Source organism: Papilio machaon, chromosome 1 (assembly GCF_912999745.1).
Source record: "Papilio machaon chromosome 1, ilPapMach1.1, whole genome shotgun sequence".
NCBI classification, from domain to species: domain Eukaryota; kingdom Metazoa; phylum Arthropoda; class Insecta; order Lepidoptera; family Papilionidae; genus Papilio; species Papilio machaon.
In genome coordinates this window covers 7,581,245-7,593,635 of record NC_059986.1, presented here as the reverse complement: position 1 = coordinate 7,593,635, position 12,391 = coordinate 7,581,245, and the positions used below count along the sequence as shown (strand labels likewise).

At 35.8% G+C, this 12,391-nt stretch overlaps 1 protein-coding gene across 1 annotated transcript in view; it reads right to left on the bottom strand.

Annotated features, from left to right (window-relative positions):
* Positions 1-335: 335 nt before the first annotated feature.
* The window catches only part of LOC106713298 (whirlin), a 51,441-nt gene continuing 39,385 nt past the window's right edge, over positions 336-12,391 (bottom strand). Inside the window, exons 16-20 of the mRNA XM_014506067.2 lie at positions 3,422-3,427; positions 2,953-3,033; positions 1,541-1,810; positions 694-834; positions 336-494 (exon numbers count right to left, since the gene is read on the bottom strand). Coding sequence (XP_014361553.2) covers positions 414-494; positions 694-834; positions 1,541-1,810; positions 2,953-3,033; positions 3,422-3,427 — 579 coding nt within the window. The 3' untranslated portion in view covers positions 336-413. The remainder of the gene's footprint in view (positions 495-693; positions 835-1,540; positions 1,811-2,952; positions 3,034-3,421; positions 3,428-12,391) is intronic.

The following is a 12,391-nucleotide window of genomic DNA, read 5'->3' as shown; positions in this document are numbered from 1 at the left end:
TATTACATTTAAGTGTTATAAGACAAATCGTCGAGTTACATTAAATTTATTTGCCTCCCTTGTGCCATTAATTTTGTAGCCATCTTTATACCTGCTCTAGATCGCCATCCTGTTCTTTCATATCAGTTCGTTGCAACGTCAGGTTAGAGAAGTTAGTAACGATATCGGTCGTGACTCGTCTTCCGCATAGAGCGCACCTCGCTTTGTCCGCTCACGAGGCCGCCGCCGGTCGGACCGTATCAATTGTGCGACGCGGCAGCGACACATACGCGAGGGCACAGCGCGGGCTTAGAAGAGCATGTGGCAGCGCAGGTTGGAGTTGGCTATTCCGTGGTGTGCGCGGTGAGGTCGACCACCGGCGTCGCGCTGCCCAGCGCGGCCGGAGGGTCGCTGGCGGGGAGGGACAGTAGATGTTAGGCCTCCAGAAAAATTAGAGCTGTCGGCTTTGGTTCCAGGTTTGATTTCTTTGCTTCGACGACTAAAAACTCGATCTCCTGTAAATAATTAATACACAATTTTACAAATACCATTTTACGCTTTTGTTAAGACATTAAAGAAATAATACAAAAGTGACATTAATTTATTTTCAAATATTCTTATAAGTATTAATTCCAACAAGGTTAAGTTATTACAATTAAATTGTGATTATAAAAATTCTATGTAAGTGAGCTAAGTTATGCAAATGAGATATACCGGTTTCTCTCTCTGAGCGAAGGACTCCGCTATAAGCCGGGCCACGTCCTGATGCTGCATGCCTTCCACCCGGCGCCCATCCACCGCCAGTATCAGTTGGCCCACCTCCAGGCCCCCAGCCTCGTACGCTGCACCGTGCTCCTGCAACATTCTTACATTGATGGAAGAAAATAATATACAGGACGTTACCACGACACGGATTTGCATTCGAATACAACAAAACGAGCACTTACCGTGGGTTTCTGAGACCAAATCTCCGCTTAAGACATTGTTATCTCTGTATTGTAAAAGATAATGAAAGGAATGACGATATGTTTTATGCACAGACTTGCTGACGCCGGCGACCCCATCCGCTCGAAAGTAAAAAAAAAAAACTTAAAGAGTAGTCTATGTGTTCTTCGGGCTATACTCTACCTCTATGCTAAATTTCATCGAGAACCATACAGCTGTTCTGGAGATACCTTCAAGCAAACATCCGTCCATCTATCTAAACATTCTCATCGCATTTATAATATTAGTAAGATAATGGTATCAGAAACCCACGGTTAAACTATCATCATGTAATGGAATAACAAACCTAATTACCGAAATACCATTATCGAAATTAATAAAATAATATTTTAATGATTTGCCGACTGATGTGAGGAGAAAAAACAATGAATAATTGTTGGACCTAGATTAACCGCAAAAGAAATATGCAACTAGCTAGGTAGGTATCCTAAATCCGCCAACAGTGGGAGAGGCGAGACTAAAAAAGTCTAAAAGCTACAGTCCAATAATTTCGCCGTCGAAACTTGAACGTCTCTATGCGTACGTTTTTGAAAAGTTTTACTTATTGCAAACCCACATGTATATTGATTATTCTCGGCAGTGGATGTTTTGTATTGGCGCCGCCCTCTATCGCGATCCCGAGTATCGGTTTAGTCTTCTTAACGGTGATGTGCAGGTTGCCGTGGTGGTCAGACACCACGCGCGCCGCGCGGCTCTCCTCGAGTTGCGTCTCACCGTGCGCCAGACGCTGCATCGACTGGTGCCGGCGCATGCCCGCGCGCTCCTCCGACCCCGCGCCGCCTTCTTCCTTCATGTCGAAACTTCTCGACAACTTATGGGCCAACTCCTGCAACAGTTACAACACAAGTCAAACCGTGATCAATCCAACCCCACACAGGGAGCACTTAGTGTTAAAATGTAAAACGAACTTAAAATGTAGCTTCACCGAGCGTCGGCCGTACCCGCGGAATGGGATTTGTTCGATTGCTGTGGCCTAACAACTAACTGTACCACATCCATACTATTTTGTTTGGCTACATATCTAATTACAGCGAGATTTGATTCAGCCTCTACTCGTCACAATCGAGTGCTCTAAGAACAATTGCAGAGGGTGTAGCTTGGCAGCGGGGAGGGCGGGGGAGCTGGGGCACGGCCGGCGCTGGCGGTGGCCTTGCGCCTTCGGTTACATCATGTAAGTGATCTGTAGTCGAGTGTGTCGACGAGCTGTAAGTGAGATGTGCGCTGGAGGCTGGAATCATGCGTATCGATCACTCGGTGGCGTGGTACAAAGGTATTCGATACAAGTGTACAACATGTTATGGATAGTCGGTAACCCAACCTTTTGAACAAACTGGACAGGTTATATAATAAGAACAGAAAAATATGACGCAAATTAAAAATTTACAAACGTAAACGTAACTATTTTACACATATACATAATATATGAAAAATAAAGTACCTAAACATAATTGTTTTTAATTCAATAAAATGCAATTACGTCAACATGCACTAAATTTTGAAAGTCCTATGAATTGCCTGGGATATTGAAAGATACGATTCGCGATGAATCTTATGATTATTACATCTAAAGAAGATATATTTTAACTAAATCCATCATGCAACATGTTAGCTCGATCCAATTCAGACACTTTACTTCTACACGCTAATGAAGTAAACCGTTACGACTAAATTTTGACGTGTGCTATCTACCTCTTAATAAAATGAAAAGAGAAATTTTGAAAATAATTAAGCTGTTCAAAACAAAACAAAATCAAGGTGCGCCCGTAACTGATGTGAGAAAACATACAATAAGTACAATGGAGACTATAAACACCAAGCAATCGTTTCCTTCGAAGCGCAATATATCCAATTGAAATAAATTGTAAAAAAATATGTTTTTTTGATAAAAGAAACATCGTGCAAAAGTAATAATTTTCAATGTGCTAGGACAGTTCGGTCGATCCGTCGGCGTGAGGCCGGGTCACTTACTAGAGGTCGTCCCCAGTACCACGACTTTACTTTCTGCGTCCAGCCACCGAGTGATGAGCGCAGGCCCTCGAGATAGCCGCACTGAAACATCACTCTCACTCAGCACCACAACAACTGCGACACTGCGCCTCTGCGCCTCTACACCACTCACTATCTCCTAACACCAAGTTACAATATCTCCAACGCAAGCCAATCTACTTGATTATAAATTATTTCATACCCAAAATGGTCTCAAAATGTTACTAAAACTATTTCAGTCAATTTATTTTTTTATATGGAAATTAGCAATCTATAGCTTGCTTTCTAAATCTCCTGGTTCTGCGTTCTTGCAAAGCTTTTGTCAAACATTCTATTTGGTACTTACGATAGACTTAAACTAAAATACGTCATTATTTACTAGAGTCATGAATTCATATGATTACGCTCTGGCTTACACAATAAATTTAAAATGTTTTTCTTTTGTACATACCTGATCCTATGGTGGTAAAAGCAAGCATGTAACAAAATAGATAAAAATTACACAATTAAAATTATGGCTATTGAAAGATTAGTTGATGGAAATCGGCTAGAAATAATGAGAAATATGCCTTATTTAGCCTTATAATAATGGAAACCTAATGTAACATAATAACAAACACACTTTCCTCGGTTAATTGCATTGTTTTTGGTTTGCAAAATTGATCTTAATTGTGTTTAATTTTTAAAATACAAAAATAAAGTATAAAAATGTATAATGACAGTGCCACCTATGGTTATATAACTATAACCGCGGGAAACTACTGCCCAAACACCAGATATTTTTAAATTCTTGTTATTCTCATTGAAAAAATAAAAATAACAATATGTAAAAATATGCTGGTATTCGTGAGTGGAAACTCATGGCACAGGCTGTGCTTCGAGATCATTATGCCTTTCAATTGTGGCGATAATCTCTCAATAGCATCGAGAGCGTCCGCCCGCTGCGTCTTGTTAGTGTGCTATAAATAAGAAGATAATCTTGGCTATCTCGCGCTCCCGCCCTTGATATACCGACTACAAACGCTCAAACTAACAATCACAACACTGAGAAAAGAAACAAGCTTTTGCTATATCATTATAACTAAGTATAGGCGAAGACCACATAGATTGGGACAAAGACAGCTAGATGAGTGGTCGTTGCCAAAAAATACACTACCGGTATAAAGATAGAAAGCGTAGTAGTAAGTAAATTGATATAAATATGAGTAAACTCAATTTATTTTGAATACGAACCACTATAAGGTTGCAAAAAGTCATAACGCCGTTCAATTGTGACCTCGTATAGCATATAGCTTAAGGTTATTCATGTAAAAAAAACAGACGTCTCGATCTCCAACCTAAACATGACCTGCCTTACTGAGCCCAAAATAATATTTAAAAATGAATATTAATATTCACATAAGTAGTAACATAATGTCTTCATCAAAATATGATTCATCATTCCGTTATGATTACGACATATAATTAACATGAACATCAGTGAGCGAATATTGTCGGCATCTATTTTCAAAGTACTCGTGAATTACGCTCATAACACATGACGAACTACCGTAACAGTAATCGCTTCGCAAAAGTCTCTAATTGATATTTTTCGGCACGTGAAGTTTGATCTGGTTTATAATTAAAACCCCGCAATTCATTAACTTAGCGGTTATAGTAGAAAGAAACACAGCTTAGGTTACATTGACATGTTTTCTAAGGGCACATTACCGGCGTGAATTCACGGCACCAAGTCATGTCCACCATATTCGCAGGATGTTCACATTACACTATTTAGATGTCCAAAGTTATTCTTAAGCATTGGAAAAAACAATATAGTGGATGATAGCATAATTCTTAATATCAATAACTATTAAAAAAAAAAATAGACTGGCACAAGGCCGTGAATTTGGATGAGATATCCGGGAACGGGGCACTAACCCTTTGTCGCGGAACACAATACCGACTCTGATCGGAGAGCAAGACGTAAACGAGCGCCAACACACGCGAACCCTGTGAAAACCATCCACATTCACCTTCACGTATGTTTTCGACACTAATGTGGAGCCGCCATAAGAATGAAAGGCGTAAGTTTATGGGAAAATTGTCACCTTCACCAACAAGCACAGCGAAGTTTATATTAGGAAACGTCAGCTTCTGGTACAATAAACCTGGATTACGGGTTTTTTAACTCTTTCGAACTTTCTTTTGCTATAATTAAAAAAATATTGCTCCAGTTATTTTGATCAAAATACAACCGTTAATAAATGGTTTAAATTAAAAAAAATCAATTTATCCCAACACGACAATTATTACACAGAGCGTGTATAGTTTCGTAAAGACTTTCAAATCGTACGTTTAGGTATAATCGTGTTATCCGTGTAGTTGTTTAGCCGCGAAAGTTTCAGATAGGAAAGAAATGGCCGCCTGATAAATGGCTAGATCGGGGCGCGATATCGGTTTCACTTTTACCGAGACCGAAGCGGCGCGGCGCGGCGTGTGCACGCCTCACTGATATCTGTAAAAACACTAATTAATCACCTACTTTCCGCAATGCAAGAAATCGTGACTATTTCTAACTTTGTTTTAAGATTTGTTAGACCAACTTTAAAGATTCCTGCAAGGCTTAAACATGCAAACTAAATAAAAATTACTAGCACATACAAAAGTTATTAGAGGATAAGAACATTCAGAGGATTACATTTGTAGGAAGAACCTTAAAAAACTTCACCGTATGTGTAACTCTGTGTTTATGTTAGACGCTTTTAACTTTCAAACTTTTTCGCTCACCTACGTATAATTTCCACCGTTTGCAAGAGAAACAATAATAATATTTCATAGTTGTAGCAATACCGTATATAGTAATATAGTTGTAGCAGTATTCCGTATCGAAGGTCATAAATCACAACAAAATTTACATTTAAACTTATTACAATCTTACATAAGTTTATTGAAATCTTTCTATTTATCTACAGTAGATAATTATTGTGGGTTTCATCTCAAACAAAACCTTATTTTCTTTCGACTTATACTTTCTGAAAAAAACAATAGTGTTTTTGTATTGAAGTTTTGTCAGTGCAAATCCATGTTAACACACTCAAAATGCTTACAGCACACGTCGTTACCTGGCGTGACACACAATACTTCTCACTTTCGGACAATGATCCTTTTTTAAGTGGATTCATGCAACGATTACGTAAAGTTAACAATGTCCGTTTCGGCGACGCGGTTTTGTAAAGTAGCTCATGTTATCTAATACTTCAACATTTTTATCGTTTGACATTTTTATGTTGTACGATATAGCTTGAGTTTAAAGTAAAAAATATAAAGATGGTTCATGTAGTTCTATTATAACTAATATATTCTTAGAACTTGTAGTACAACAGTGACCGTTCTTATTATTCCGACATATTTTATTTAAAACTTTAGTTTTAAATTAAAATTTTATATGTTATGTTAAGACAATCATAAAAAGATCTCTCTGTCCGTTTTATTTCGCGTAATAATATGGTACTTATGTGATTTAAATAGACATAACAAAGGTTTTAATTCAATAATAGAAGTTCAAAATTGGCCCAGAAGCAGGTTGTTGTGTCAATTTGAAAAAACCAAAGTGCTTTTGGTGCATGTGGTTCGATTCCGGTTTATCGTGTCGGCCATAGATGTCCACCGGGCCGTGGGAACTAACGGATTGGGGTTATTAATACCGTATACAATATTCAACATCCATATCCATTCTCTCTCTTTGGATAAGAAATTTAATTTCGTTGTCGTGACTCGTAATTTTCGATTGAACCGTAGATACGTTTCATACGTTTATGTCGACTTGTCTTTACCGAATCGAGACCATTTGAAATCGAGCAATAACGACCCGTACCAGAAGGTTATAGGAATTAAAATGGTCTGCAGCTGTAATTTTAATCATTTATATGGACCCCACGCTACTCGTAGGCATTGATACTAGGCCAGTTGCAAATCTGACATCTGTCTGGGTCCGCAAATTGTTTATATAACCGCTTGCTTTCGCAGTCGGTACAGTCGTAAGTTTATAAATACATACGCAAAACTTAAAAGGCCAAAAACCGTATTCATACTCTTGCGGCAACTTTCTCCAAATTCTATGTTTACGTAGTATAAGTAATACAAATAATCGAAGTAAGCCTTTTTCAAATATTAATATTTATTTAATTCCATACATCTCATGGATTCGTCGATATTCCTAATAATACTCTTGGTCATTAACAACTTGTAGGACAGATTGAAATTCAGTACGTTGATGCAGCAGATTTTTTAAAACTAAACTATTATGTTAATTTTTGGATGATCTAATTTTAATTTTTTATGCATTCTTTATCATAACTAAATAGTGTATGATTATTATTAGAGTGTTTAATCCAACAAACTTTGTTGTTTCAAAAACTATATGGAATTATAATAAATATGACGTTGAAGTAGCTGCAGTATACTGCTGATAAAATGAGTTCATGGATCTCGAAAAAACCTTGGTTTAGTATAATTTACTATCATGATGAACTCGATTTGCAAAGGACCAGTCTGAGTGCGCAGGCGCATGCTACACTACTCGACTCGCCTCAGTGCTCATGCTGTGTTCTGTCTCGCCTCTCTCCGGTCAGTTTGACTCCAAGAGTCATAGAGTGCGCACGTGTTTGTTGCGTTTTATCTTTATAAATCATTAATACATTTGTTTACAAATAAGAATAAGTGTGACTTTTATACAGAAGAGAGATTGAGTGGTGAGTACAGTATTAAATAACTAAATCCAAGCACATAAATTTCATATAACATGCAAGTTGACATCAATTTAGGCCCAAACAATGATTTGAGGTCTCCGTTTTTGTTTTTATGTTATTGAACGTATGTTTTGCTTATTTATTACAGACATTTTTCTTGCTAGATTTGTGAATCGATTGAAATAAGATATCATTTTAACCTCAAAAACCATTAATAGCAGGTGCCGGTATGATTTAGGTAAATCTAAGTGTTAAAACAACACCCTAATCATGCAGATGAATGTTCATTATAATTGAATATTTGGCTTTTGGATACATAGAAAATGTTAATGGAACTTAATATTTTGATTTTGGTCTCTTGCACAATCAACTAATCAACATTGTTACTTTTAAAAAAAGAACACCACTAATTCAAGTTCACTACAACAACGTACCTACATACATAACGATTCGGCGATTTGTTTATTGTTTGTTCACAATTTTACACAATTGTCGGTAGATAAAGTGATTGTTATCTTGCAATTTATTGCAAATGATAAATTGCGGTTTCTAGATAACAAATTGAAAAGAGTTAAGATTTCCTGTATTTGACTGTATAAAAATATTTTCATTTATTCCAAACAAATTGGAATGGACAAATTAATACATAAACGTTCAATTATATGACACTGAACAAGTTATTTAATAGAAATATCCATCTTTAAATATAAATGTAGTAAAATCTTATGAACTTGTTCAGTGTAAATAGAATTGATGTCAAAGAACTCCATTGTACCTATACCTCAAGAGATCTGTAAAGAAAGCGGTTTATCGCGGAGATTAATACTGACCCTTAGGGTCAGCGAGGCGCACGAACAAGAAGAGATTACATCGGACCTCTAGCTAATGATCTCTACTTTGCGAAAACGGACAGCAGCTTTTATAGACGCTTTTACATTCAACCAAACTGGTTGTAATTTAATGGACTTGTTTTTGTTATAACGTTGTCTATAGCGGTGAAGATAGGAACGGTACATATTAGTAATTTTCCCACCACGATAAATTAAGTATTCTTGTTGTCTGAAAATTACACATACTACAATATTAATAGGGAATACCATTACCTAAGTTGATTATTCTCTCAACATCTTTAAAATACATTACTTGGAATATATCCTCTCTCATTAAGGGATGCAGGTTCCATCTTCATCTAGAATGTACCTCTAAAAAGCTTCAGCAATAAACTGTGCAAGAGCCATGTTATGTCTGTAACTAAACCTGTGCAAGTGCCTTAGAAGACAAAGCTATCATCATAAACTGACTGCAACTAATCAAAGTTGCAATATTCCCCGTTTTCTTCTAAATGACAGACCAATCTAGTTGTCTATAAGTCTCTTCCTACCACAGACATGTCTCAAATAGCAACCTGCTCCCTATTTTCAGAACATGGCAATACGCTCTGGCTTGTAATTGAGCTTGCACAAATTTTTTAAGTAGAAAATTCTTATCAGCAGATTTAAGCATTTACAAAAAATAAGCTGCAGATTTAACAAATTATATTCCAAATATTGTATGCAGTATGTAAATTAACTATGATGCAAAGCACCATACACTAAAAAGCAATAAGTATTGAGCAATGAGTAGACAAGGTGACCGTTGGCGGTGAAACACACAAACATGTTTCATATCATCCATCGCTAACATTTTAATTGTAGAGGCGTAGTAAACAATGAGTAAAGGAAAATCTCGACGTCTACCTTTGAGTCACCGACCGGTGAAGCGAATGCTCAATTTCTATTGCCCGAAGATTAGCATTCAATAAAGCGTTAGCGGAGAAAAATTTAATTCTTAAGCCAGTTCCATTCAAAGCTAATTATTCCTTTTCATTCGCCATTCATTTATTTCATTCAACTCCAATTGAAAGCTTTCTTGTCAATTTGCGCCCCAATTAATTTAAATATATTTTGTTACTTCCTACTAAAAGTTTTCTGAATCCTAAATTATGAACATGTTTTCCGTTTCAAGTAACAGTCCTTCTAAAATAGTCAAAACACTATTATTTTCAAGAGACCGGATACTACCAGTAAATATTCTTGTGAGGTCTGAGCAGTTTACAGTTTTGGTGGCATCACTCTAATGGAGCAGCACCTTTCATCTGATAATTAGCGGTGCGGCGTGAGAGAGTTGCCTGAGCCGCTGCCGTGGCCGGTCCCGCTAGCCAAACACGCGGCCATTCACCGAACTATACAATCGACTGTTATCTTTACATTTTAATACCATCAAAGGAAAATTCTACATCACCCTTAACATCTCCAAACATTTTTTAAGCTTCATATTTTTATAGTTTGAGAGAAAATCTAAACGTGATATTGTAACTCAATCCTCGGCGACAGTGAAGTCACAATTTCTTGCTTCATCATATTACATATTGCTATTAAATCAAAATTTGATTACTTCTGCAAACACATTTTATAGTTGTGATAATGAAATCGATTATTAATTATGTAATTTTCACATTAATCAGTTTACGTAAAATGTTTCAACTAACTCAATAAGTTGATAATATAATTGATTACATAAAATTGTACAAAAAACTCAACGTGAGCGGAGGGAAGTGGATAATCGCAGGAAATTTCGGTTACGCCATTTAGATTACTTAGTTTACCGTCGTATGTGGGGATATTTTTTGATTATTTAATTGTCTTAATGTACTAAACTTTGTGGGAAATTATAAAAAGTTACTTTCAAAGTAGTAGCCTTCAGATTCTATTACATTTATAAGGCGGTAATTTAAATACTTATATTATCTAATAGGTATATTAGATCTTGGTGGAAGACTGAAGGACTAACTAATTTGTTAACCACTAGCATATGTGCATAGATAAGGGGAACAACCGTTCATAATCGTGTTCAATATTTCAAAATCTATGATATCTGCTTCACCTAATGGCTAACGGAACTAGTTGCTTATTCTTTTCTTGTAAATAGATTCTTTCTACTAACAAACTTATAAAAACAACACATAGACTACGGTAATTTTTCTCCGACCATTTCTCTTGACTCGTTACCGATTTGTGCTTGTCAGACATTATCAGAGTTGACGATTGCTGGAGAGAGTGTGCCATGAGATGTCATTATGCTAGATACAACTGGGACGTTTGTTTATCGTCGGATAACGGTATGCAATATTGTGATCGCTGCGCAACGCGTCACCTCGTTGTTTAACAGTGACCTGTTGACATCATAGTTAAATATTTGCTATTGTTAGTAACATTAAATTATTGTCGGTCCTTTTGTGATTGTTTGAAGACAAAGGTCAAATGAACGAAACTTATTGTCAAGTTGTGTATTATTTTGATAATTATGTATGTATTTCACACCCATAAATTCATTTTAACTGTTGACTATTACTCTTACTATTATTATTTTAAATAGGAAATAATAAGTTTGATATGAATCAACTTACACATTTGTTTTTTGATAGTAATATTCCGAACACTCAAAATAGTTCTAACAATAGAATGGTGAAAAAAATGTTAGACGCCATTTTAGTTTTGACGTTTTGTGTTAATATTTCACTTTTGTTGGGTATTCAACACTTTTAAATCGAAAATTTTCCTCCAAATTTTAAATAGTGCTGCAATCAAAAACTTTGAATTGCCTCTTTTGTACACGGTGTGTTTTTAAATAGTCCATTACAACTTTTTATTCCAGCACATATTGGACAAATTATTTGTAAAAATGATGTTTGAAACGACTATAGTTGGAACGATTACTCCCCTTTTGACGCATTCAAACCGTTTTTTAATTTTTTTTCGTGTCAAAGAAATATGTAACGTAATAAATCCTTTAACATAAGCTGTAAGCAGAGAAAGTGTACAAATTTGGATTCAGTTGTATTGTCACGTTGTCGCGTATATGAGGCGGTTCAATTTGTGTATAGTATAGTGTGCCACATTAGATCTAATGGTGGCATGTACACAGAAGTGAAATTTAAAATATTTCTTGTCGTAAATGTTAAGCACTTCTCTTTCTCTAATCGATTCTACAACGACTTCGAAACGTGTTATTAGAAAGCTATAGGATACAATCTTTCTTAATGACATATTCACCGTAAATATGGTGTTACTTTGTAGATCAAAATAAACAGTCAAAGAATTATCAATCTTATAGAAGTCATCGGATGCTGATTTATGTTTAAATTTTAACACAGTTTAAAAACTTACAGGCTCTTTCAAATTATCACGATGATATTATAGCTGCCTTAATAGTATGCATTACATATTTTAAAGCAATGTAAATTTCACAGTCCTGAGATTAGCCAATTAACATTTTTCCAATTTAGTATAACAGCGCGAAAAGACTCAGAAATCAACTGAAAGTAGGAACGTTAGTTGGTCTTGGTGCATTATGCTAGGGCTGTTCAAGATGTCTTCGTTCATTTTTTTTCGTTTCACATCTTTTTTCACAACAGGTATTTCCCCGAGGATTCATGGTTTCGAATTTAATAAATAAATTAAAAAACCATTTATTTTAATTTTGCTACTTTGAGTTATTTGAAAATTTGATAATTATAGTTAAAAGAAAATTAACAGCTGATTGTATGTTTTTTAAGCTGAATGTATCTTAACCAATTGGGATAGCTATAACTTTAGTCTTAATTATATCAATGTGAATATGAATTTATGTATAACTATAGCAATAGATTTCAA